General features: G+C 37.7%; 6 protein-coding genes, 1 non-coding gene and 1 pseudogene across 8 annotated transcripts in view; 5 read left to right on the top strand and 3 right to left on the bottom strand.

Moving 5' to 3' along the window:
- The window catches only part of LOC104709085 (disease resistance protein TAO1-like), a 5,900-nt gene extending 4,545 nt beyond the window's left edge, over nucleotides 1-1,355 (top strand). The window contains exon 5 of the mRNA XM_019228219.1: nucleotides 24-1,355. Within this exon, the coding sequence (XP_019083764.1) occupies nucleotides 24-1,284 (1,261 nt within the window). The 3' untranslated portion in view covers nucleotides 1,285-1,355. The remainder of the gene's footprint in view (nucleotides 1-23) is intronic.
- On the top strand, nucleotides 2,267-6,881 carry LOC109125827 (disease resistance protein TAO1-like). Its single transcript, XM_019228218.1, has 4 exons — nucleotides 2,267-2,906; nucleotides 3,065-4,178; nucleotides 4,267-4,554; nucleotides 4,687-6,881. The coding sequence occupies exons 1-4, from the start codon at nucleotides 2,284-2,286 to the stop codon at nucleotides 6,256-6,258; spliced, it is 3,597 nt and encodes a 1,198-aa protein (XP_019083763.1). The 5' UTR covers nucleotides 2,267-2,283; the 3' UTR covers nucleotides 6,259-6,881.
- LOC104705386 (WD repeat-containing protein 43-like) lies at nucleotides 7,673-12,058 on the bottom strand. Of its 2 annotated transcripts, none has more exons than XM_010421376.2 (14): nucleotides 11,847-12,058; nucleotides 11,475-11,570; nucleotides 11,038-11,181; nucleotides 10,817-10,932; nucleotides 10,473-10,627; nucleotides 10,237-10,325; nucleotides 9,605-10,139; nucleotides 9,130-9,252; nucleotides 8,871-9,007; nucleotides 8,659-8,738; nucleotides 8,339-8,453; nucleotides 8,175-8,249; nucleotides 7,931-8,081; nucleotides 7,673-7,847 (listed from the first exon to the last, which is right to left on the bottom strand). In XM_010421376.2, exons 2-14 carry the CDS (start codon nucleotides 11,562-11,564, stop codon nucleotides 7,825-7,827), a joined length of 1,833 nt encoding a protein of 610 aa, XP_010419678.1. In that variant the 5' UTR covers nucleotides 11,565-11,570; nucleotides 11,847-12,058; the 3' UTR covers nucleotides 7,673-7,824. The 2 variants fall into 2 exon arrangements, with proteins under 2 accessions (XP_010419678.1, XP_010419677.1); XM_010421375.2 differs by having other exon boundaries at nucleotides 11,912-12,058.
- LOC104705385 (ALG-2 interacting protein X-like) lies at nucleotides 13,025-14,607 on the top strand. Its single transcript, XM_010421374.2, has 2 exons — nucleotides 13,025-13,767; nucleotides 14,116-14,607. The coding sequence occupies exons 1-2, from the start codon at nucleotides 13,102-13,104 to the stop codon at nucleotides 14,428-14,430; spliced, it is 981 nt and encodes a 326-aa protein (XP_010419676.1). The 5' UTR covers nucleotides 13,025-13,101; the 3' UTR covers nucleotides 14,431-14,607.
- On the bottom strand, nucleotides 14,828-16,350 carry LOC104705384 (probable sugar phosphate/phosphate translocator At5g11230). Its single transcript, XM_010421373.2, has one exon. The coding sequence runs from the start codon at nucleotides 16,194-16,196 to the stop codon at nucleotides 15,147-15,149; it is 1,050 nt and encodes a 349-aa protein (XP_010419675.1). The 5' UTR covers nucleotides 16,197-16,350; the 3' UTR covers nucleotides 14,828-15,146.
- TRNAG-UCC lies at nucleotides 18,830-18,901 on the top strand. The gene has a single exon. It is a non-coding gene; the product is annotated as a tRNA-Gly (tRNA).
- On the bottom strand, nucleotides 19,212-20,143 carry LOC104705383 (annotated as a pseudogene).
- On the top strand, nucleotides 21,481-25,807 carry LOC104709084 (glutamate receptor 2.5-like). Its single transcript, XM_019228630.1, has 5 exons — nucleotides 21,481-21,754; nucleotides 22,914-24,250; nucleotides 24,451-24,766; nucleotides 24,881-25,287; nucleotides 25,430-25,807. The coding sequence occupies exons 1-5, from the start codon at nucleotides 21,481-21,483 to the stop codon at nucleotides 25,805-25,807; spliced, it is 2,712 nt and encodes a 903-aa protein (XP_019084175.1).

Raw genomic sequence — 25,882 nt, 5'->3', positions numbered from 1 at the left:
GGGAATGCCATTAATCTCCAAACATTGTTTCTTGGTGGGTGCTCAAGTCTTGTAGAATTGCCTTCTTCTATAGGGAATGCCATTAATCTTCAGGATCTATATCTTCATAATTGCTCGAGTCTGATCACACTCCCTTCCTCTATTGGGAATGTTGATAATCTTGAGATTTTATATCTTTATGGATGCTCAAGTCTTGTGGAGCTCCCATCCTCTATTGGTTTTCTCATTAATCTCCAAAAACTGGATCTTAGTGGATGTTCAAGCCTGATGGAGCTCCCCTCCTCTATTGGGAATGCCATTAATCTCCGAAAAGTGGACCTTAGTGATTGCTCAGATCTGGAGGAACTTCCTATTTCTATTGGAAACCTTCAGAAGTTGGAGAGGTTGAGATTAGGAGGATGCTCTAAGCTAGAGAGTCTTCCCACCAATATCAATTTGGAGTCTTTGGTTGAACTTGATCTTACTAATTGCTGGCTGTTGAAAAAGTTTCCTGAGATATCCACAAACGTTCGTGTTCTCAGGCTCATAGGAACCGGAATAGAAGAAGTGCCTCCCTCTATCAGGTCATGGCCTCATCTTAATGAGTTGCATATGCCATACTTTGAAGATCTCAAGGACTTCCCTCATGCTTTTGACATCATCGCGTCTCTGGGCTTGATCGATGCAAATATACAAGCGATTCCTCCATTGATCAAGTGTTTATCTCGTCTCCGTTTTCTTGTACTTACGGGATGCAGAAAGCTGGTATCGCTCCCACAGATTCAAGATTCTGTCTCTTTCATAAACGCAGTAAACTGTGTCTCCCTGGAGAGACTAGATTGCTCCTTTGACCATCCAATGAAACTTCTCAACTTTGGTAACTGCTTGAAACTGAATAAAGAAGCAAGAGAACTCATCATCCAGACTAGGGGAGAAGCGTTGTTACCAGGTGGAGAAGTTCCCAGCTACTTCACTCACAGAGCTTCAAATGGGGGTCCATTAACAATCAAGTTACGTGACAAGCCTATTCCTACATCCATGAGATTTAAGGCTTGCATTTTCCTGGTTAAGGAAAGTGAAGATGAGGCTAACGATGATGAGATAATGGTAGACCATCTCCATGTTACGTGGCTAACAAGTACGCATTGGGTATATCCGGTTTTAACAGAGCATCTGCACACATTCGAGTTCGAAGAGAAGGTGACTTCCAGCGAGCTTGTCTTTGAGTTCAAGCTCGAAAACCGTAACGACTGGAAGATAGGAAAATGCGGGCTACGCCAACTCGTAGTGGAGGTCCCTTCTTAATGTTGATGAACATGACGAGAGCTTGAATGGTGTTCCTCTGAATCATGTAAATTTATAAAAATTGAATAAAGTTTAAAGCCTAAAATTTGTTTTTTTAATAGAAAAGACCTAATTTCCCTTTTTTAAATATAAATATGCCCGATATAATTGAGTGACTTAATAAGCCTTGGTTTCATTTTTTTGTTTGATGGGCCTGGGCCGGGCCCGGAAAAAGCCAGAATAATATCAACTTTGTAGCAGAGCGAGAGCATCTGTAGAACGAACACACAACAAGACGCAAGAGCTTAAGCGGAAGTGGTGGGTCTAGACTTCTTCTAATGCTGATGCTAACCAGAGTTCTGATGTTTTACTGTGCGTTCAATCTGCGTCGGGTTCAAAGCCTCAAACTAATTACAGAGTCTTCATCTTTTGGACCCCTATGCCTTCCAATTTCTCTACACAGAGGATGCTGGATTGTAGGCAAGGCGATCAATTTGTAAAAATCGGATTAAGAGAAATTTGAGAAATGGAATATAGCCATGTAAGTATTTTTGACTCTTGTGTTCCATGGAACTCAAATTTTGACCAACGCTTTGTTTGAAGTTGTTTTGTGGTTATAGTTGCTGCTTTCTTCTCAGAGTTAAAATGTTAAAAATTCGTAACATTATCTTTACATTTCTGTTTGTGCTAGTGAAGTTGTGTTTTTTCCTTCTTATGATTTTGTTTTAGTCTTATTTTTTTTCCTTGGATAAAGAAAAGGATTTTTTCTTCCATTAAAACATTATTGAAGGAAGCTTCTTCTCTAGCTAGTTGCTCATGTAGGGACCCCTTCTTGTAATTTTCTGTGAGGATTCTATGTAATTTTGCCAATAGTTTCAACTTTCCCAGTCAATGAAGTCAACGTTTTTACACTGTATACAGAGCCTTCCTCATAGCTCTCTCTCTTTAAAGCTCTGTGATAGTTGATAGCAAAGCAAAAGAGATAAGAAAACTGTGATATTATTGTTCATACTAATTAATATGGCTTCTTCGTTTTTCTTTATCATTGTTGCTGTTGCAATAGGCTTCTTCATCCTTTTGAGAAAACTCAGATTCCATCAAGACAACCAAGAAAATAACTCATCTTCTTCATCTCCTTCATCATCATCTACATCTTCTTTGTCTCCTTCATCTGTTCCTTCTTCACCTTCTTTGTATAGCACCTGGACGCACCAAGTCTTTCCCAGCTTCCGCGGGGAAGATGTCCGTAGAGACTTTCTCAGTCACATTCAGATGGAATTTCAAAGAATGGGAATCACTCCGTTCGCTGATAATGAGATCAAAAGAGGGGAATCCATTGGTCCTGAGCTTATTCGGGCTATTAGAGGGTCTAAGATCGCTATTATCTTGCTCTCTAGAAACTACGCTTCTTCAAAATGGTGTCTTGACGAGCTTGTGGAGACTATGAAGTGCAGAGAAGAGTTAGGTCAAACTGTGATGGCCGTTTTTCATAAAGTAGATCCATCTGATGTCAAAAAGCTGACCGGAGATTTTGGGAAAGTCTTTAGAAAAACTTGTGCCGGTAAATCAAAGCAGGACATTGGAAGATGGAGACAAGCTTTGGCAGAAGTGGGCACAATCGCCGGTTATCATTCAAGCAACTGGTTAGTCCCTTTAATTCCCATTTGCTCCTAAAAACTGTAATATATTTGTAGCTTTTAAACAATACACATCCAGTAAGTTCATATTCCTTTTTGAATGTGTGTGACACTTCCATGGTTATTTACTAAATGTAATGTTCTCTCCCGCACCTAATTGATAGGGATAATGAAGCAGTCATGATCAAGGAAATTGCCACTGATATTTCGAACATATTGATTAATTCCACACCATCAAGAGATTTCGACGGGTTCGTTGGAATGAGAGCTCATTTGGAAAAGATTGAACCATTGTTATGCCTACAGTCAGATGAAGTGAGGATGATTGGGATTTGGGGTCCTCCTGGGATTGGGAAGACCACAATTGCCAGAGTTGTATACAACCAACTTTCCAACAGTTACCCGCTGAGTGTCTTTATGGAGAACATCAAAGCAACCTATTCAAGACCAACCGGCTCCGATGACTACAACGCAAAGTTGCAATTACAACAACAGTTTATGTCTCAAATAACCAACCATATGGATATCAAGATTCCTCATTTAGGAGTTGCCCAGGATAGGTTGAAAGACAAGAAAGTTCTTGTCGTTCTTGATGGCGTAGACAAGTCTGTTCAACTTGATGCTATGGCGAAAGAAACTTGGTGGTTTGGTCCTGGGAGTCGTATTATCATTACAACACAAGATCACAGACTTCTCAGAGCACATGGGATTAACCATATTTACAAGGTGGATTTTCCAGCAACTGAAGAGGCTCTTCAAATCTTCTGCATGTATGCTTTTGGTCAAAAGTTTCCTAAAACTGGTTTTGAGGAGCTTGCTAGGAAAGTTACATACCTTGCTGGTAACCTCCCTTTGGGGCTAAGAGTTATGGGATCCTACTTTAAGGGAATGTCAAAGGAAGAGTGGAAAAAGTCACTACCAAGATTAGAAACTAGCCTTGACGCTGATATTCAGAGCATTTTGAAGTTCAGCTATGACGCTTTAGATGACGAAGATAAAGATTTATTTCTTCATATAGCATGTATCTTTAACTACGAAGAGATTAAGATAGTGGAAGAGCATCTTGCAAAGAAGTTTGTGGAAGTAAGGCAAAGACTTAATGTCTTGGCTGAGAAATCTCTCATATCTTTTAGCAAGTATGGATATATAGAGATGCATAGTTTGCTAGCAAAACTAGGTGGAGAAATTGTTCGTAAACAATCTATTCATGAGCCTGGACAGCGCCAGTTTTTGTTCGATGAAGACGAGATATGTGATGTGCTGATTGGTGATGCAGCAGTAAGTTTATTGCATTGCTCTCCCTACAGATTTAGTTTTATTTTAAAACTAACCAATCTCTACCTTTTTTCTGGTTCCTTTATTACAGGGTAGTAAAAGTGTAATAGGCATAACTTTCTGCTACAGAAGCGAGGAAGAATTCGATCTAAGTGAGAGGATTTTTGAAGGAATATCTAATCTTCAGTTCTTAAGATTCGAAGGTTACCGTGATACATTGCTACTATCTCGCGGTCTGAACTATCTTTCTCGCAAACTTCAATTACTAGATTGGGTATATTTTCCGATGACATGTTTGCCTTCTATTGTGAACGTGGAGTTCCTTATTGAACTAAAACTGATGCACAGCAAGCTTGAAACATTGTGGGAAGGAATTAAAGTAAGTACTTTCTCTATATTTCTAATTTATCATTTGCCACTCCCGTTTTTGCCATGGAAGTATTTTTATGTTTCTCATGAGTTTCACTTCTAAGTGTATATACAACCATGTTTGTGTTAATTGTCTGTACAGCCGCTTCAAAATCTCAGGCGGATGGATTTGAGTTTTTCTGAAAACTTGAAGGAGCTTCCTGATCTCTCAACTGCCACTAATCTTCGAGAATTGATTCTTTTTAATTGCTCAAGTCTGATCAGACTCCCTTCTTGTATTGGGAATGCCACCAATCTCGAGAATTTAGATCTTCATCGGTGCTCAAGTCTTGTGGAGCTTCCCTCTTTTGGGAATGCCATTAATCTCCAAAAACTGGATCTTAGCCATTGCTCAAATCTGTTGGAACTTCCATCCTCTATTGAGAATGCCATTAATCTTGGGAAATTGAATCGTTTTAATTGCTGGAGACTGATCAAACTTCCCTCCTCTATTGGGAATGCCATTAATCTCCAAAAACTGGATCTTGGCGATTGCTCAGATCTATTGGAGCTCCCGTCTTCTATTGGGAATGCCATTAATCTTCGGGAATTGGATCTTAGTTATTGCTGGAGACTGATCAAACTTCCCTCTTTTGGGAATGCCATTAATCTCCAAAAACTGGATCTTCGTCGTTGCTCAAATTTATTGGAGCTCCCTTCCTCTATTGGGAATGCCACTAATCTCAAAACATTGGACCTTACTGATTGCTCATATCTGGTGAAACTTCCTCTTTCTATTGGAAACCTTCAGAAGTTGCAGGAATTGGTTTTAAACGGATGCTCTAAGCTAGAGGATCTTCCCAGCAACGTCAATTTGAAATCTTTGGACAAACTTGCCCTCAATGGTTGCTCGATGGTGAAAAGGTTTCCGGAGATCTCCACAAACGTTAGACTTCTCGATCTCAGTGGAACCGCAATAGAAGAAGTGCCTCCCTCGATCAGGTCATGGCCCCGTCTTGATCACTTGCTGATGTCATACTTTGAAAACCTCATGGAATTCCCTCATGCTCTTGACATCATTTCACATCTGGACTTGAACGATACAGAAACACAAGATGTTCCTCCATCGATCAAGAGAATCTCTGGTCTTAGGACGCTAATGCTCAAGGGGTGCAGGAAGGTGGTATCACTGCCTCAGATTCCAGAATCTTTAGAAGAGATTGATGCAGAAGACTGTGAGTCCTTGGAGAGACTAGATTGCTCCTTCCACAATCCAAAGATTACTCTCAGCTTTGGTAAGTGCTTTAAACTGAATCAAGAAGCAAGAGACCTCATCATCCAGACACCAAGTAGGCGAGCAGTCTTACCTGGTAGAGAAGTGCCTGCGTACTTCACTCACCGAGCAACTGGGGGTTCATTGACAATTAAGTTCAATGAGAGGCCTCTTCCTAGATACATGAGATTTAAGGCTTGCATCTTGCTGGTTTATAATAATGGTGACTATGAGGCTCCTGATGAAGATAATAAATGGTTACATATTTCTTTCGGTGTTAGGTCTATAACAATGAGACAATCTATTTCCCCATGCCTAACAGAGCATCTGTACACATTCGAGATCGAAGCAACTGTAACTTCCAGCGAGCTTGTCATTAAATTCAACGTCGGTTGCGTCTGGAAGATAGGAGGATGCGGGTTACGTTCGGAAGTCCTTCATGTTGTTGATGGACACGAATGAGAGCCTGAGCGGTACAGACTGTTGTGGATTTGAGAATAAAAATAAATGATAGCTTGAATTTTTAATGTCAATTATGTTGTTACTTTGACATACGAGATCGGAGTTCACTTCTGCCTCAAATGTAACTTCCAGCGAGCTTGTCTTTGAGTTCAACGTCGAAAGCCGTGACGACTGGAAGATAGGAGGATGCGGGTTACGTTTGGAAGTTCTTCATGTTGTTGATGGACACGAAATAAATGATATCTTGACTTTTTAATGTCAATTCTGTTGTTACTTTGAAATACGAGATCGGAGTCCACTTCTGCCTCAACCATTCGAACGCCCAAAAATCCTCTCGAAGAGCTCTTTGACTTCGACAGAAGCCGAGACGAAGACAAACCTGTTATCTATGGTTCACCCTTTTACTTCCTCATTTTCTATTTTACTTCAAAGTCGACCTCTTTGGCAAGTGTTTACTCCTCATTTTGTCTCTGATACTCTGAGAATCATTAAAATGTGATATACTTCAAAGTCGACCTCTTAGCTTACTTGTTCCTTGTTCATAGAGTGTACTTAATTGAAAAAATTTCACTGTGGCTTACAATTGTAATGTGGTTATTCTGTTACCAATTGCCTTTTCAGGATTTCTGAATGTTAATGGTTCCTTTCTGTACTTTGCTCATATAACCAACTATTGTCCCCTCTTTAACTTTTTTTTTTTTTGGTTTTGCTATGGAAAGTTTGGAAACTGTAATGTTGGATTCAGGATTGTTTGTTTTGATGATAGGGTTGTTTTAAGAACATTTGTTTATATTTTGGTGTGCTATGTCGAGGTTGGAAAGCTTCGGAATTGTGTTTCAAGTCATGGGCTGATCTTCAGAAGCTGTGGTATGTTCGCTTGAAAGAAAAGAACATGTTGATCAGTTGATGCCTCAGCGTCAGATGCTTCAAGCCCAAAACATGCAGTTTCGGAGTCTTGAATGCTTTCCAAAGGCTTTAACTCTCAGGAACATTTAAGTTTTCGACAAGAAATAGAATCCTTTTCTCAAAAGCACATGGCTGTGACTAAATATCAATGCGCAGTTTAAAGCAATTTCTGGCACAGAGAGCAATTGAAGAACCAGAAACCGAAAGATCAGCCGAGATGAAAAGAAATAAGAATGGTAAATGCTATGACTTGTTTGTATACATCTTTTGGCGACCGAACAGTAATTCGAGCCATTTCGAAGAGGTTTTGGATTATGGTAATAATAATAAATAACACCGGAATTGAAGAGGCCGAGAAGTTTTAGTGTTCGGATTGAATAGAGACCAAACAGAAAGGTTTTGTTTCCCTTGCCCTTGTAATTAATACTCCCTAAACATAGGAGGGAGTATTTCTTTGTTATGGAACTTGAGCGTTTCGTTGTAGACTTGTTCAGTTTAAAGAAAGATAAAATATAATTCTGTGCAACGCGTTAAGAATTCCCGCTTTGGATCAAAAATACAAATTCTAATACAAAGATCATAGAAATCACTAAAAGAGAAGGAAAACAAAAACATGAGAAGACGAGGCCAAGCTCCTCTATCTACTCTTCGCTCATAAGCTTACATCTCCATCAAGGAATCATCTGGAAGTAAAACAGTAGGCAAGATTTAGATATAACATTTACTCTACAAACCAATATGCAAAAATGAAACAAAAATTATTTACCTTTATCCTTTCCATCGTCGCTGCTTAAATCGGATTCATTATCATTCTCACCATAGAAATGCTCTTCTACATCTTCTTCCTCATCCTCACTTTCATCAATCTCGTGATCATGAGCTGTTACTTGAGTTTGATTTCCTGCAGCTTTATTGATCTGCCGTAAAACCAAAGGTTTATTAAAACTAAATAGCCATATGATTGCTTGTAACAACCTTGACAACTGAATAGAAGATGATGGGTATGTAACCTGGGCTGTAACAAGTTGTACGCGCCCGGATATCTGTAGTAACTGTTGAAGAGCCGTTCCTCGGGACTTGGTAATCTGGAAGTACAGCATAACATAATTAAACCATGAAAATTATACAGAACTAACAAAATCATTGGCTCTATTCTTATCTCTTAGGCTCATACCTTAAGCAATGTATTAAGCAGCTGTTGATTTTTTGGTTCTTGAGACACGATGTAATGACTATGATTCACCGTTATGCTGTATATCCATGGTAGAAGATGCCTCCCACCACATGCCCTGTTGGTTGAAATAAACGCAATAAGACTGAAATATCAAACATGGTATTATTTATCATCATAGCCGAAGACTAAATAATTTAAAATTGCTAGGGAGAGGAACATTTAGATTTTAAGCGTCACTTTTCTCATCGGTTAAAGCTTCAATAATAAAATTATTAAAGATGAATCTTGCGAATAGGAAAGGAGGAAACTAAAGAACCGACCTCGTCTGCCACATAGCAACCAAAGCTTCTAGAGTCTTGAATGCAGAAGAGGGTTCCATTGACAAAACAGCAGACTTTAACTGGCAATACACAAAAAATCTATGACTACTACGATCCAATTCAAAGAAAAAAATCTCTGGAAATCTTTAAAGAGATGCATCAGTAAGATGTAACACCGGCCAAAGAAGAGAGCATCTAGAAAGCAGATATACCTTCTTTGGTGGTAGATAAGCCTCAAGATCAATTCCATCAATTATGGAAGCAAAGGTAAGGTTCTTTTGTTCATCTGTACCTCCTAGTATCCCTAACGATCTCAACTTATCCTCCATGCTAAATGTTTCCTCATGATCTGAAATTTTGAAATTAAAAAATGAATAAAAGGCATCTGGCATATAACTACTAAAACAGCCAACACAATCAAGTGATCAGCATCAGGACGGTGAGACTTCAGTGCCGTGATGGAAAACTCACCAGCTTGACTTTGGTCAACCATATCAGTATCCTTATCAGATGAGTGCAATTTCTCATGCAGATCAGCAACCCTTGCGATTGGCAGCAATGCATCCTCCGCATGTGCCCGGTCTAATGTTATAACTATAAAATTATAAAATCTTGGTCAGTCATTGTTACTAACAGTAAATGGGAAAAATGGAAACTGCAGAATTCAGACAAACATCCTCCATACTGAGAAGGTGAAACAAAAGGATTCAACATATTGAAAGGTACTTTTACCAATATATATATGTATATATATATTTAGTTACATTACTGTCAAAAATCAGTTACACATAAGCGAAAACATGGTGTGGATATTGTTAAACAGCTGGCACTACTGGAAATCTTTGAATAAATTAGTCAATTTGACAATATAAACAAAAACATCCTAATCGATTTTTTTGGTTGGAAGTTTCATGAATTAGTAAAGGGTATAGCCCATAGAAAATACCTCTATTCTGCACGCCTTGCCCCTTGCTGGACTTGGAAACTTGAGCGATGGGGAGAAGGATCCCATCCTTAGAGGCATTCAGCACCAGGTCTGTGCCAAACTGCAATACCATTTTCTGGAATGATGGTTTCACCAGCAATCCGGATGCAATAAATGCATGCGCAGATCCAGGATTCAAAATGCCTTGTAATTTGGCAGCAAAGATTATAGGCAATGATCCCTTGTGGTGTTTGAGTGCAGAATCTTCAGTTGCTAATGCGACTTTTGTAGGCTTTGCATTGCATAGCTCCTCAACATTTGATGCATACCAAAAATAACAGACACCTATTTCTGAAATCGCTAAAACATATAACCCTTTTTCATTTGTTTCACCCCAACTATCCACGAAGACGGGAGGGTGCTCCAACGCAAGAACACAGCTAGCTGACTGCTTCTTTGCACCATCTGATTTCCATACTGCAATATATCTTTCACCGGCTGCGGATGAGAGGACGTACTTCCCATCCTCGGTAAAAGCCACACAACGTACACCTCCCTATATAACATTAAAAACTGTTAAGAACCTTCTAATGTGTAACATAGAGGCAGCATCCTAGCATAAAACCTGGGTCGATATAAGTACTGGTACTCACAGGATGACCAGTAAACTTCTGTATCTTCTTGAGATCTGAGCAGTAAAAAGTCTTCAACTGAGCAGATGCAGTGACTAATATTTTTCCATCTACAATGGAGAGGAGAAATAATAACATCATCAGCAGGTATACATGCATGTAAGCATGTCAACAGAAATTTCTCTACGTTACTTCAATGAAGCTTTTTTTAGCTACAACATACAAGAAGACTATTTAGATCAAACGGAAAGACACACCTGGTGAAACACATAAAGAAGAAACTGCTTTTGTTGAAGCTTTGAACTTTCTGATCAGATTTCCACTATGGGGATCAATTTGACAAACCATCCCATCTGCCCCACCACTGTATATGCACGAGGCCCTCGCTGAAGATGAAACAGCATTGACACCACTACACAAGACAAGAAACAAATATTGATAAATGTCCTAACCCAGCTATAAAGAGGAAAATTTATAAAGATTTGCAGAGAGAGCAGCTACCTAGAGCATGACCAAATAACAGAAAAATATCTGTTTGCTTTTCAAGTATGGCCCAACAAATGAATAGTAAAGAAAAAGTCAGTGAGAGTAAGTTACTTACCCGGGATGACAATCACTTATTCTCCATTTCAGCTGACCAGAAGCCACATCAAGTGCTAAAACATCCCCTCCACCGGTTCCTAATACCAACACGGAAGTTCCAAGTTTTCTCTTCTTCTGCAAATTAACAAGAATAAGGCTTATGTGTAAGCAGAAACAATAATTTAACAAACTTAATAAACACCACGAGACTAGAATAAAAAATAAACTAAGCCTCTGTACCTTTCTCTCCAAAGACAGCCATTTCATGCAAGTATAATCAACAGAGAGGTGACCTTTGGCAACTTTAGTATATATGTTTGTCTCCTCTGTAGATGCAATATCAGCAAACTCTGTTTGGACCTGACCCTTTACGGTATCCCAAATCTATATAACATCAAACAAAAATTACATTAATTGAAAAGCAAAAGATCTTCTCTTTGAATAGAAAAATCCATACAAACTGTACAGAGTCAGAAAATATGAAACAAATTCCAATCAACACAAGTAAGATCAAACAGGCCCGTTCACAATTGTATGAATATAACTATACCAATAAAAAAAAAAGTAAACACAAATTTACAAGTAGAGAACCATGTGAAAAACATACAGGTAGAGACTACTGAGTTAAGCAAGTTCCAAAACTACTAAGGACCATAAAAGAAGAAGACTGAGGATACCTTGATACGGCCATCGCCGGTGCTAATAGCGAGATAATCTAGAGCAGGACTGAAAGAAGTCAAAACGTCTCTAATGTTCACCAAATTCATCTTCCCCTGAAATTGTTTCAAGCAAACAATCAAATACATGCGTACATTATACACACACACACACTAACATCTCCAAGTTGGAAAAATTTAAAGTTCCTTCCTTGTCGTCAACCCACAACGAAAACTCGAGCTAAGCTAGTCAATGTAAAAGATTAAAAAAAAGTACCACAGCTAAATCGATTTCAATTGGAAAAAAAAATGCAGCAACTTACAAATCGAATCACTCAAAAACAATCTCTAATTCAACACTTTGAGAGTAACAAAAACAAGTAAGCAACTAACCAATTCACACAGACAAAACCGAAGGGAGACAGAGAGAAATAAGTGGATGGTCAAAGAAATCTAACTTGTTTCAGTTTTCCCAGGAGATGATTCTGTAGACGTGGCGGAGGAGAAGGGCGAAAGAGAGAGTGAGGAGGAGTCGCGAAGAAGAAGAAAAGCAAATTAGGGTTTTTGAGAGGTTTTGCTGTTTCCTGAAGTTCAAAACGGCGAACGGGTTCTTTTTGTCAAATTTATTTTTTCCGGGTTTTAATCAATTATCAACCGAATTTTAAGGATTAGAAAGTAAATAAAGAAAACGAATGGGCCTTATACCTTTATCAGCCATGCACTGGGCTTATTCATTAACTAAAGCCCACCTGATAATGCCCTCCGTCATTTCCCTTTTTGGTAACTTTGACCTTTTTCCGGTGACCAAAAAGGAAATAGGTTTCACAAACATCTCGCAGTCTCTGGCAGACACTAGGATTTTTGGAGCTATATTTGTGACTTTTTGGTAACTTTGACCTTTTTCCGGTGACCAAAAAGGAAATAGGTTTCACAAACATCTCGCAGTCTCTGGCAGACACTGGGATTTTGGGAGCTATATTTGTGAGGACACCACCCTATAATTTTGGTGCTAAATGGAAAGAAAAGTAGAAAACGATAATGGACTACAGGGGAACTTGGCATTGTCAATGTTGTTAACTACAGATCAATGGATGGAGCCGTAGGATGCTAACTAACTTAATCATGATTGTTTGACAGATAGATAACAAGATCAGACAATCAAAAACACAAAGCTGTCTCAGCCATTTCTTGTATCAAATCATCCAAATGCTGTAATCTCACAAACCTCCTTTACGTAATTGTCCAACAACATTTTGATCAAAATCTTCTCTTCAGACCAAACCTCCTTTTACTTGTGTCTTATGCATTGTACATTTGTTCAGAAAATTACTGATTTAATTTGAATTCTTATCTATACTACATATAGTCAACTCAACTGCATTGAACAACCTATACAAAATCACACCATCACGATTAACCGAACATGTCAAAGGACGAATCCTCCAAAACTTAGAGCATGTGCATCGCACCGTCCTTCGTCCGTCCCACTTAATTAAAACGATTGATTTAAATCGAAATCATACATTATACAAAGAAACGTTCCTAAAAACGGGACAATTTATATGCGTCCCTCAGGACACGTGTCAAGAAAACCACCGAAGAATTAGAAAAAATCAGAAGAGCGATCAAAGGGGATTTCTCAACCGCCATGGCTTCGTCGGCGGTCTCTAATCTGATGCTCGCCATTCATGAGAAGAAGACGAACTCCGTTGATCTCTACCGTCCTTTCCGCAACTACGTTACTTTCACCTACTCTGAGCGCGAGGCTCAGCTTATAGACGACGATCTTGAAACCGTGAAGCAGCTCCGATCCGATTTAGAACGCGTCCCCGATCCGTCTCCGGCAGCTCGGCGAGACCTTCTCATCTCATATTACAAAGCCCTTTGTCTGGTGGAAACGCGATTTCCAATTTCCGCAGAGAAGCACCAGGTGAACGCCGTTACTTTCTTATGGTACGATGCTTTCAAGCAAAAGCAAAAGTCTACTCAGCAGAACATTCATCTTGAGAAAGCCGCTGTTCTCTTCAATCTTGGTGCTGCGTATAGCCAGATTGGACTCGGTCATGACCGCACCACCGTGGATGGGCGTCGTCAGGCTTCACATGCGTTCATCGCTGCTGCAGGTGCGTTTGTGTACTTGAAGGATAATTTGTCATCTAAGGCGGCGATTGGGCAGAGCCTCACCGTGGATTTGTCGGTGGACTGCGTGGGAATGTTGGAACGGTTGATGCTTGCGCAAGCTCAAGAATGTGTGTTTGAAAACTCCATTGCCAAAGGAAGCACCCCTGGTGTTTCTGCTAAAATTGCTAGGCAGGTTAGTGTCGTATCATGCTTGCATCTGTTTTGATTGTGCACAGTTGTGGACTCAAGATCTTAGATTCTTTAATCCCGGATTGATTGTAAGTAGGTTTCTAGAAACTTAGATTTTGGTGGAGCATCTGTTTTACTGCACTGTTGTGAAGAAGTGATAGGATTGATTGAATTTGTGCACATTTATGGACTCAAGATCTTGGAATTGATTTAGTAGATTCTTCAGACTCGGATTAGTTATGAGTACATATGCTATAAACGTGCTTAGTTTTTGGTGGAGCATCTGTTGTACTAAACTGTGAGTAAGTGACAGAGTCGATTGAATTGACACTTCTTGTTTGCTTATGATCAGGTTGGCATATTTTATGAGGAAGCTTTCGCTGCGCTAACCACTTCACCATTGAAGGAACATTTCGAGAAAGGCTGGATTTCTCATGTGCAGCTGAAAGCAGCGGTCTTCTACAGTGAAGCTTGTTTTAGGTATGGAAAAGAGTTGCACGAGAAAGAGGAAATTGCAGAAGAAATTGCACAGCTGAGGAGCGGAGCCAGCCGTTTGGCAGAAGCAGAAGCAAAGAAGCCATACTCCTCATGGCCAAGCGCCACCACAACCGTATCCTCCTCAGACCCAGCAACAACCTCCATCATGGCAACAAGGCTCGTACTATGATCCCCAGGGACAGCAGCCTCGACCTTCACCTTTGATATGTTTCTTGAATGACGTTGAATTTTTGTTTAATAGTGACTCAAATTCTTTATTCAAAAGTAGAGAGATGATATGATGGATGAAAGTTGTGTAAAGCACATTATTCATATATATAGATAAAGGTAAATCATTCCTTATGGATTGCATAATAGAGAACATATATCAGATGTCACTACAGCGACTGAGAAGTGCAAAGATCATGATGGATCTGTGGGTTTGAGGCTGGAGGATGAAAGAGGAATGATCAAGTTTGAGGGACACCAATGTTCATACCAAACTTAAGAAACTCTGAAAATAAAATTATTATATTTGAGGGACCAAAATTTGTCCCTCACCAATGCCCATGCTCTTACCATCCACAAGTATGCTGAAACGTTCAATAATCTCAGTATGGTTAAATAAGTAGTAGGAAAAATCCATAAACAGAGGGTTTAGTAACACCATTGTACTCATAAATAAACATGAAGAAAACAAATACGAAAAGATAAAGAAAACTCCCCAAAAAAAAAAAAAAAACAAAGACGAAAACAATAAAAAGATTCTGACTTCACTACCTATGAGCTTCACCAATTGATCAAAAGCAACCTCAGATCATCCAAATCATATAATCTTCTTCCATGTTCTCATTCCCACCCAATTCTGTGTAATGTTGCTAAATTCCAATCTTCTTGTTCTTCATTTTAATTCCCAGACTCATTCTTCTTACCTTCACCATCACCTTCCCTCTCTTCAAGCAACCGACCACCCTCCTCATCAGCTTGCTGAATCTTCTTCTGAGCCTCTTTAGCCTTCAAGGCCTGCAATTTCGCATGGTTGTAATACGCAACCCCCAAAAACGCAATCCCGTACCCAAAAAGGTTAATAGGAGTCACAGTATCCTTAATCACAGACCAAGAGAAAGCAATCAAGAGCCAATCCTTAACCACACCAGCAACATTCATAGTCAAAGCAGAGGTCTTCCCAACCAAAAGAAACACAGCAAGATTCAAAGCAAACGCACAGAACGAATTAGCTCCAAAGATAGCGTAATCGAAATGGAAGCTAGAGGTATCTCTAAGAACAGGGAACTCAACGTAGATCCAAGGAATAAACAAGAAAGCCAAACAACAAGGAGCAACGTAATAAAGCGAAGTGATGGGGTTAAGAGTGATCCCTTTAGAAGTAAGCAAGATCTGAATCAAAACCAAACGAGTCGCTTCAAAAGCAACGGCACCAAGCTGAAGCACCACACCCCAAACATCAAACCTAGCTTCACCATAAGCAGCAATCGCAACACCAAACGAGATCGAGAGCATGTTCATCATAGTGTCAGATTTAAAACCTTCCTTCTTGAAGAGAACACCGATGGAGTAAACAGCTACAGGCATCAGAGCTTTAAGCATCTGTATGAAGGAGACTGAGAGGTAAATGTAAGCAGAGTTCGATAGCCATAGGGAGAGAGCGTAGAGTGCGCCGATCGGGACGACGGATCTAAGGTAAGTGTCGCGAGACATTGAGACAGGCTCGACGAATTTGAAAACCTTGATGATGAGGAAAGCTAGGGTTGAGCAAAACGACATGTGGATCATTGTGAGTGAGATCGGGAATGGCCAGTTGTACATCTTCTTGTCGAGGATGTATTTGTTGTACACGATTACTGTGAAGCTTAGGAAGATCCATATCGCTACGTAGCTGTACGAGAGAAGGATCTTCTTTATCACGCTTTCGCTTAGCGCCCCGCCTTTCCCCATTGCGGTGGTGAAGCGGCGGAGACGACGGTGGTGGTGAAGCTGCGGCGGCGGCTCAGGGTAAGCAAAATAAGAGAGAGAGAGAGCAGAGTTTGTTTAGTTAATTCCCTTTGTAATGTTTTTTGGTTGAGATGGATGCTTTAATTATTATAAGAAGTCTTCCGGGGGGGGGGTTAAGTTTTTAAGTGCCGTAGTTGTGCTCTTCCATGTTTTGTTTCACGATTTTTATTTTTATTTTAATTAATAGAACGATAATAATGTGAATAGGAAATTAAATAAATAGAAACTAGATATTCACGAAATTTATTTGAGATTAACGCTTTGAGCAGAAGATTTATTCGTTTATGGAGTATATCCTCTATAGTGTATCAAAGATGTTTGACAAAAAAAAGAAAAAAAATTGTATCAAAGATTTGGAGGTTCAGTGTTTAAACCTTTTTTTTTTGTTACAATTTTAATTATGAAGATTTTTTTTTTTTTTTGGTATCAAATTATGAAGATTTTAGTTTGGGATCTTCTACTTATAATAATTATTATATTAAAAAAAAAGGCCAATGTAGACAAAATAATAAAGTTTTTTTTATTGTTGAATAGTAGGTAGATAAATCCGTGATAGATTTTTGGTTCAATGAGCCAAGATTTTTTGTAAATAACATTTCATGAACAATTATGAATTTGTCATCATCTCAAGATTTTTTTCCTATAAAGTCAAAAAAAGGGCCTACTGATCGCAACCAAAGCCCAATAGCGTTCACAAGAGACGCCAAAGAGGGAAATGGTGTTAGTGCAACGCGCGTCGAGCGTTTAGGTGTGAGATCCATGCGTCTCACCAAAATCACGCGGCTTGTGAATTGTGATGCGCGTTTCGTGTGAATGTGGTTTGATTACAATGCTTTTGTCGGCTTGGACGTGTTTTTCCCGCTAGTGGAAATAATCAAAATTTTGTTTATTTTTTTTTTTAATTTTGTCTTTTTATTAACAACATCCATATAGATATAAAAATGGAATAAGGAAATTAAGACACTCTACTTGTAATTGGTATACAAACAATATCTAATTTTTTCTTGTCTTCATCTATGTGGGTTGCCAGGTTGGTACTCGGCTTTCCAAGACTGTTCACCTATTATTGATGTTCGAGACATTAAATAAGTTCTGAAATAATCGTATACGAAAATGACAAAAACAAAAATGTGGAAACCGTCATTTATTTCAACTTTGAACAAAGTCTTTCTTTTTGTGTTCCTTATTAGTATATGAAGTCTTTTAATTTGGTAAAGGTTCTAATCATGGCGTGTGTTGAAGAATATACAGTATATCGACTTTAATAACCATAATGATCCACATTATCCCTTGTTTTTAACCGGACCATTCTCACCAATCACAATCTTCCATCATCTTAGCAGAACAAAAATGATTTGGTGGATGACTTACTTTGGGGTTTGTGAAGTATCAATGATATCAATAAATCATTATCGATGAACGAAATAGAGATGACCATCTCCACTTTGGCACGAAGAAATCAATTAGTCAATGCGTACCTTCAGGCTTTTTGGTAAATTAAATATATTATTGTCTAAATATAATGATCTGATAATAATACCTTACTATTTTATAGTTCATAAATCCCTTTCGTTTGGACCACTTCCGAACTAGTAAAATAGTAGATGTGCAAGTGGTTACCTAACAAATTGTATGATTTGATGTTAAGACTTCATTTTGTTGACTAACCAATTTTATCCAGTTATTCTATAATTTAATCATTAATGTTGGTTTAGTTCTTTGTATGACATAAGAAAATTTGTCTGCCTTTTGACAAAGACGTAATTATTAGCTAATTTTCATATCAACATTACATGGAATGATTTGTACGTACTTCCATTGCTATAAGAGCACATTATGTTTTTTTCTTTTTAAATGATGTTAATATAAAAATCATGATCCAGGTGACTAAAAATGATAAGATCAAAATATTCAACAGAATAGAAAGTTACAGGATCCTGCCAATCACGGTTTTCATATTTATTTTGTCTTGGCGAAATATATCTTTTCAAATTGAGTCTTTTATTTTTTATAGTTGTCGTGAAATTAGCGTATGGTTGTCTTTTATTTATCTCTTGTTATATTAAAATTCATAGGACACTTCAAACAATTGGTGTAACCTTGGACCGATTTGCTAGAGTAACCTTGTGTGTATTATAACCTGTTAAACAATACTAATCATGTTATGTTCATGTCTAGCCAGTCATAAAGGTTTTATCTTATTTTAGATAAAGCATTAGTATGTATGTGTACATAAAGGGTTTGTTGAATACTAATCAGCAATAATCACATATCCAACTAGTTGGCTATTCTTCAGTTTTAAGGATTTTTTCTTTTCAAAAAATTTCTAATTTCTACATTTTTCAGTCATGAATTCCGAGAAAAAGAGAGATACACTAACCCACAAATTAGTGATGGCTCCAAGCCTCCACTAAACTTAATACTGTACAGATATTGTTTGTTAGGTATGTGGAGTGGTCCATTACGCTTGAAATAGGCCTGAAAAATTGAAGTTCATCTTCTAGATTCTTAAAACTTTGACAGATCTTATATTTCACTATATTATATAAATCTTAATCATGTTGACATACCAACCAGCGTCTGTAGTCCAACGGTTAGGATAATTGCCTTCCAAGCAATAGACCCGGGTTCGACTCCCGGCAGACGCAATTATGTTTTCTTTTTCATTTGTAATGACTCCCGACCACCTATGGCTTCCCACATACTTAAATAATCTGTTTTCCAGTCTACGATTCGTTCATGTAAGCCTGTATCATCGATTTCGTGAGTTATATAGGAAAAAACAGTTTTCTTCCACATTACCTTCGGATTCACAAATTAATACATATAATTCAGAAAACATTTAACAATCTTACTTTAAAGTTTGTTTAAGTCATAGGATTACAACGACCATGCGGCCCATGTCATTCATATTTCATATAACAAAGCAAAACAAAATTCCAATCCATTTGGTTTAAGTTAACCATCTCTATTCTCGCTAAATTTACGAGCCCAAATATGTTTTCCATTATACTTAAACTTTTTTATCTTCTCGCCGTCGAGTATGAGATCCACAGTAGCAACTGAATCCAAGACCAACTTCGCATACAGTGATTGTTGTTGACCATTATTAGGAGAGCTGTCGTTGTCCTTGTCCTTGTCCACATTCATGTAAACGCCTTCAACACAATTTTCTCCATAATTTTTGGTGAAAAAATGTTTCACCTCTTCTTGCGACACTGGAAACCCACGAGAAAATGTTATGAACATAGTCCTTTCGTTATCAGTCGCTATGCAGTTAGAGTTCCAACCCCATAGACCATGTGAACAAAAAGATAAGTCGTTGTTGAAGAGATTTTCTCCATCGGGCATTACGTTGATGCTTCCGAACGTTGGATGGGGGAAACCGGGGATGATAAGAGGGTGACGGAGTCTGGTGATGAAAGAATACGATGAAGAAGATGGAATAACTCGCTGAAGGATGTCAGAAAAAAATTCTAGCACAAACAGTTGTTAAAAAGTTTTTGATTCCTGTGATAGCACTATATCGGTATTTGTAGATTATTTGAAGAGATATGTCTACTGACATGAGTTCTGCGGTGAGAGGGATCTGGCTGAGATCATTTGGCTTCTTATCGGAATCGAGGCATTGGAAGCAAGAAACAGCCTCGTTAGCTAGAGCCACTACGACTGGATCGCTTAAAGCCAATATGGTTGATAAGATGTTTTGGGAGAAAAAGTCTTCAAGCCAAAACCATGTAGCCATTACAAGAAGTGACTCAGCTGGAGATCTTGAGAAATTTAGGACAAGTTTTGAGAATAGTTTTCTGTCTTGAGCATGAAAAGTGTATAGTTGTTCTCTGGTGGGAGGTGACATAATCGATTTCGGATTTGAAGATGGCAATTGGAAAGAAAAAAAAAAAAAAAAAAAAAACTCGATTGCATAAAGTTTTGGAAAATGTGAAAACGATTTGAAGGTTGTTGGAATATATCATTGTCACAGTCGGAATGGTTTGTTTTATACAGGTATGAGTAGTTAAGAGGGTCAAATGATTTAAAAGGTTATTCAAGCTAATGAATGGTAAGGAGTTAATTATCTTATCCAACCACAAAACCAGATGTTAATTTATTGATAGTTTCTATGTATAATAGTTACAAAAGAAAAAGGCAAAGAAATGAGATTTTTTTCTAAGTATTGCTCTGCTACATGTAAATTTCACCACTAGTGACAAGATTCTCTTGGAGTTTAGTGGACTATTGACATTGAATACTAATGACTATAACAGGGTAAAATAAAAAATTAGTTTATCAATTAATTATTATTTTATAGCAAATTATTATTCTTATTATATGAGATTAACTATAATTAGACACCAAAGTTTTCTTACTTTAAGGTGGTCAATAGGAATCTGTCACGTCTCAATTCATTTTATGTATGATGTAATGTCTTTATATTTAGACATATTAATTAGAAATTATATTTATTGTGTAGTATATATTACCTATTTTATGGTGACATTTCTGTTTATCCTACTCTTTTCTTTTTATCTAATTGGTGCATATTTATTTTCTACTTTTCTGATTGGCTATAGAAATTGTTTAGATATTTTTGGATAATCTTGAAACTTTTTAAACCATATATTATTTTTATCTATCTTTTATTTTAAATATCAATCATCATGTAATTCGAACTGGTGAGAAATAATTAAAATTTTCAACAAGTATATTCACCCATTTACAAGTTCGTAAGCCAAAACATTTTTGCCCTGATAAACGAATTTTGAATACAGTGTCTAAAAACACAGTGTCACAGAAATATGTTAAGAAAACCAAAAAAAAACTATCCTACATATGTTACTAATGTGTGCAAAGGAGAATTATTCAAGAGGCATACAAAAGAATACAATGAAAGATTGATTATACACTTTATTCTTTCTTCTTCCATCCCATTTTCTTGTGCTCAATTAAGGCCCAATTATTGGGTGTATTATCAGACCCAACAACAGAAACCAAACTAAATGACATTTGCCTCATATGGCAAACACGTAAAGTACGTCACTTATTTTTGTGTGGTTTCCTTGGCAACTAATACATGCAACAAATTCTCTAAGTTATGTTAAATTAATAAATAGTCTACTAGCGAATATCCGACACTTCGATAATTAAAGTTGAATGTTTCTATTCTTCAAAACTATCTATACTTGACTCGTATTTCCTCCTGTAGTTATGAAACAACCATAATAGCGATATGTCTTTTTTACATCATCTCGTGTCTCGTTCTCTTCCTTTATGGCTTTTATTTTTTCTCATATTCTTAGTATTGCTCGGGAAATCTCGAAAGGAAGCTTTACAAGTTCAAGTGGGGATTGTTCTTGGCACTAATGGGACCGTAGCAGATATGAGCTTTCGAGCTGCTAACATGTCTCTGTCGGATTTCTATAACACTCATAATGACTTCAAGACAAGGATTGTCCTCAACATCCGAGACTCCCAACAAACTGTTGTTGGTGCTGCCGCTTCAGGTACGTACGTTCTCAATCTTGCGTTGTGGTCTTGCATCGTTCGTACTATATTTTTCAATAAAATTATTTATAATATAGTACGAATATTATATTTACAAAGGTTATCCTAGTTTTTCCATATTTTGGTGTCAATTTTAGTTTGGTAAAAACTTTGGGATGAAATATAAATTGTTTTTGTTTTTAGTTGGGCAGTGGCACTTTTAAAAAAGATTAAGGCTTAAGGTATTTGATTATATGAATTTAAATTATAAGTGCAGCAACTCTAATTATGATCATATGGCTGCCAATCTTTTGTTGATATCATTTACAAAAAAAAATCTTCTAATAACTAAAATTTTATATGTCCTCCAGCAGTTTTTACCAAACAAAAAATTCTTATAATAACTAAACTTTGGGATAAAACTTTGGAACTTTGGAAGACTTGTTCTTTCTAAAAAATAGTCAACTATGTTAGTTTTCTTGACAAATCTAAAATATCCTTGTCCTTTGAGAGTGAAGGCTTGCTGTTCCAAAAATCAGCAATACCAACAACATAAAGACAAAAACTATATATTTCGGAAAAAAAAACTATATACTGTATGTATGTTTTGTGAAACTCACGAAATTAGTAAACATAAAAATATTTAGATCTAATAAAAATAGAACTCTAGAGTAGTAAGCAATAAGGTGTAAATTAGCGCGCTTTCGCCGACTCAACTAACATTCGAGACAAAGCCACACGGACTTCCGGAGGATGTTTTACACGGTGTGTGTACCTAAAAAGCTTATATACCCCAATATTACTCGGGTTTTGATTCTGGTCACTTCAGATCCTTTAAAAGTTGTCCACCTCAGTATAGCACTACGATGTCAAATATTTTAATTCAAATTAACGAATCACCCAAACAAAAAAAAAGTATGGAAATCAAAATTGTTATATCGAAAGAAAAATAATGGTTATATAGTATATACATTGACCGAAATGGAACGCATCAAATGATCAGTTTTGCTACTATCTCTTACAGTCTTACTTACACAGTGTAAGTTACACTATAACTAAACTTTAAAAACTTGAAACCATTACAGAAAAAAAAAAACAAAAGATTAACACGGAGCTTCAATTAATTAAGTACGTCGGTTAAAACTTACAAAGCTACGATTATAACCATAACTTCTGCAGCTCTATATTTGATTAAGAAGAAGGAAGTGGTGGCCATTATTGGACCAGGGACTTCGATGCAAGCTCCATTTTTAATCAACCTCGGAAATCAGTCAAAAGTTCCGATCATTTCATTTTCAGCAACAAGCCCTCTTCTTGACTCCCTCCGTAGTCCATATTTCATCAGAGCCACACACGACGATTCGTCTCAAGTCCACGCCATTAGCGCCATCATAGAGTCATTTAGATGGAGAGAAGTTGTGCCTATTTATGCGGACAATGAGTTCGGAGAAGGTATTCTTCCTTACTTAGTTGATGCTTTTCAAGAGATTAACGTTCGTATCCGATACCGAAGTGCCATATCGGTGCATTCCTCTGATGATGGAATCAAGAAAGAGCTTTACAAACTAATGACCATGCCCACTAGGGTTTTTATGGTGCACATGTCGCCAGATCTCGGATCGAGGCTTTTTTTGATAGCGAAAGAGATTGGTATGATGAGTAAAGGATATGTATGGATTGTTACAAATGGTATAGCTGATCTCATGAGTTTAATGGGTGAAACTAGCTTGAAGGACATGCATGGAGTTTTGGGTGTCAAAACATATTTCTCAAGATCAAAAGAGCTAATATATCTTGAAGCTCGTTGGCGAAAAAGTTTCCGAGGAGAAGAACTAAACAATTTCGAGTGTTGGGCTTATGATGCTGCCACAGCACTTGCATTGTCAGTTGAGAAAATCAGTAATGTATACATGAGTTTCAACAAGGCCCAAGAAAACACTTCAAGAGATGATATTGGGACTGATCTTGATAATCTCGGGGTCGTTCTTTCTGGTCCTAAGCTTCTTCAAGCGTTGACAACAGTCAGTTTCAATGGTGTTGCTGGGAGATTTCAGTTAAAAAACGGAAAGCTAGTGGCGAAGACTTTCAAGATTATCAATATAGAGGTAAGAGGGGAAAGAACCATAGGATTTTGGAAATCAGAAGTGGGGTTAGTAAAGAACTTAGGAGTGAATCAAACAAGCATGAATACATTAATATCACACAGCTCCCACCGCCTTAGATCGATAAAATGGCCTGGGGACACTGACTCTGTGCCTAAAGGCTGGGAATTCCCAACAAACGCTAATAAGCTACGAATAGCAGTTCCAAAGAAGGATGGTTTCAACAATTTTGTCAAGGTAACAAAAGATGAAAACACTAATGTCGTAACGGTAACTGGATTTTGCATAGATGTTTTCGACCTGGTGATGAAACAGATGCCATATGCTGTCTCCTATGAGTACATCCCCTTTGATACTCCAGATGGCAAACGTCGTGGAACTTACAACGACATGGTTCATAGTGTGTTTCTTGGGGTAAGTGTACTTAACCCTAAACCTTGGACAAAACTAACACTATGTTTTTTTTTTCCTTCTTTCTTTGATAATCATGACTCTTGAGACGTGTACAAAGTTAAGATTTCTTGCCAATTTAAAGCCAAAATATATATAAAAGGATAACTGATCGATGAAACTCAAAATCCAGTATTGAGCTAAAATTTTTATATTGTTAACAGGAGTTCGATGGAGCTGTAGGTGATACAACAATCTTGGCTGATCGGTCGCATTATGTAGACTTCACGTTGCCATACTCGGAGACCGGTGTTGTATTCGTGGTGCCAGTCAGATATGGGAATGAAAATAAAGAATGGGTCTTCTTAAAGCCTTTAACAAAGGAGCTCTGGTTGCTCAGTGCTGGTTCTCTTCTCTTCATTGGAATCATGGTTTGGATTTTTGAGTACCAAGCAGATGAGGATTTCAGGAATCAGAAGATAGTTGATAAAATATCTAATGTGTTCTACTTCTCATTTTCGACTCTCTATTTCGCACACAGTGAGTGTGTTTTTTATAGTCACACAGCTTTTTCAGCTTTAGTCAAAACCAATTTAGTTATAAATCTTTGGAAAAAATATAAAATAAATTGATAAACCATATTTAATTTTATAGGGAAGCCGTCAGAGAGCTTTTTCACAAGGGTTCTTGTTGTGGTTTGGTGCTTTGTGCTGCTAATTCTGACTCAGAGCTACACAGCAACACTGACATCGATGATGACTGTTCAAGAGCTTCGACCAACAGTGAGACACATGGATGATTTGAAGAAAAGTGAAGTGAACATTGGATTTCATGCGGGTTCGTTTACATTCGAAAGATTGAAACAAATGGGTTTCAATGAATCGAGGTTAAAGACTTATAATTCTCCCCAAGAAATGCATGAGCTTTTTCGTAACAAGAGCAGCAACGGTGGTATTGATGCTGCGTTTGACGAAATCGCTTACATCAAGCTTTTCATAGCTAAATATTGCTCAGAATATTCCATTATTGAGCCTACCTTTAAGGCCAATGGCTTTGGCTTTGTACGTAAAATGAGTTACTGTTTTACTTAGGCTTATATGGTTGCACTTGCAGCGGATGGGGCTACTTAAAATCATTAGTTTGTTCTTAATTAGGATTTTGCAAGTGATTTTGAATCTCCATATATATTAAACTTTTTTGTAGGCCTTTCCATTAGGATCTCCGTTGGTGCCGGATATTTCAAGACAGATCTTGGACTTAACAGAGAGAGAGATGAAAGCTATAGAGAAGAAGTGGTTCCTTGAAGAAAAACACTGTGTTGATTCTACCACATCGGATTCTCCAATCCAGCTCAATCACCACAGCTTTGAAGGCCTCTTTTTAATCATCTTTGTTGTATCCATGCTCCTACTCTTACTCATGTTGGCCCGTAAAAGTTACAAAGAGAGACATCGCAATGAGCTCGATGAAGGCGAATCAAGTTTCAGTCAAGAGCAAACCCAACCTAAGATGACAAAGGCTACAACCATTGGAAGAGCTGCGACACCGTCAAGGCTAAAGTCAACAGAAAAGTTGGGGTGATTGAAATGCAATCAGAAAAGTTGCATTTAAAATAAGTAAAACATAAAAGAAATGTAATCTTACGTGCTACATGTA

The sequence above is a fragment of the Camelina sativa genome, chromosome 8, assembly GCF_000633955.1.
Source record: "Camelina sativa cultivar DH55 chromosome 8, Cs, whole genome shotgun sequence".
NCBI classification, from domain to species: domain Eukaryota; kingdom Viridiplantae; phylum Streptophyta; class Magnoliopsida; order Brassicales; family Brassicaceae; genus Camelina; species Camelina sativa.
The sequence above is the reverse complement of the archived record's forward strand: the minus strand, read 5'-3'. Positions and strand labels throughout refer to the sequence as shown.

Excerpts from the sequence above, each read along its gene's own strand:
- LOC109125827 (XM_019228218.1), top strand. The coding sequence starts at position 2,284 with ATGGCTTCTTCGTTTTTCTTTATCATTGTTGCTGTTGCAATAGGCTTC. Across the intron at positions 4,179-4,266 it reads TGCTGATTGGTGATGCAGCA|GGTAGTAAAAGTGTAATAGG; the intron begins GTAAGTTTATTG and ends CCTTTATTACAG. Across the intron at positions 4,555-4,686 it reads CATTGTGGGAAGGAATTAAA|CCGCTTCAAAATCTCAGGCG; the intron begins GTAAGTACTTTC and ends TTGTCTGTACAG.
- LOC104705386 (XM_010421376.2), bottom strand. The coding sequence starts at position 11,564 with ATGAATTTGGTGAACATTAGAGACGTTTTGACTTCTTTCAGTCCTGCT. Across the intron at positions 11,182-11,474 it reads CCGGCGATGGCCGTATCAAG|ATTTGGGATACCGTAAAGGG; the intron begins GTATCCTCAGTC and ends GATGTTATATAG. Across the intron at positions 10,933-11,037 it reads GGCTGTCTTTGGAGAGAAAG|AAGAAGAGAAAACTTGGAAC; the intron begins GTACAGAGGCTT and ends GTTAATTTGCAG.
- LOC104705385 (XM_010421374.2), top strand. The coding sequence starts at position 13,102 with ATGGCTTCGTCGGCGGTCTCTAATCTGATGCTCGCCATTCATGAGAAG. Across the intron at positions 13,768-14,115 it reads CTGCTAAAATTGCTAGGCAG|GTTGGCATATTTTATGAGGA; the intron begins GTTAGTGTCGTA and ends GCTTATGATCAG.
- LOC104705384 (XM_010421373.2), bottom strand. The coding sequence starts at position 16,196 with ATGGGGAAAGGCGGGGCGCTAAGCGAAAGCGTGATAAAGAAGATCCTT.
- LOC104709084 (XM_019228630.1), top strand. The coding sequence starts at position 21,481 with ATGTCTTTTTTACATCATCTCGTGTCTCGTTCTCTTCCTTTATGGCTT. Across the intron at positions 24,251-24,450 it reads TTCATAGTGTGTTTCTTGGG|GAGTTCGATGGAGCTGTAGG; the intron begins GTAAGTGTACTT and ends TATTGTTAACAG. Across the intron at positions 25,288-25,429 it reads AGGCCAATGGCTTTGGCTTT|GCCTTTCCATTAGGATCTCC; the intron begins GTACGTAAAATG and ends ACTTTTTTGTAG.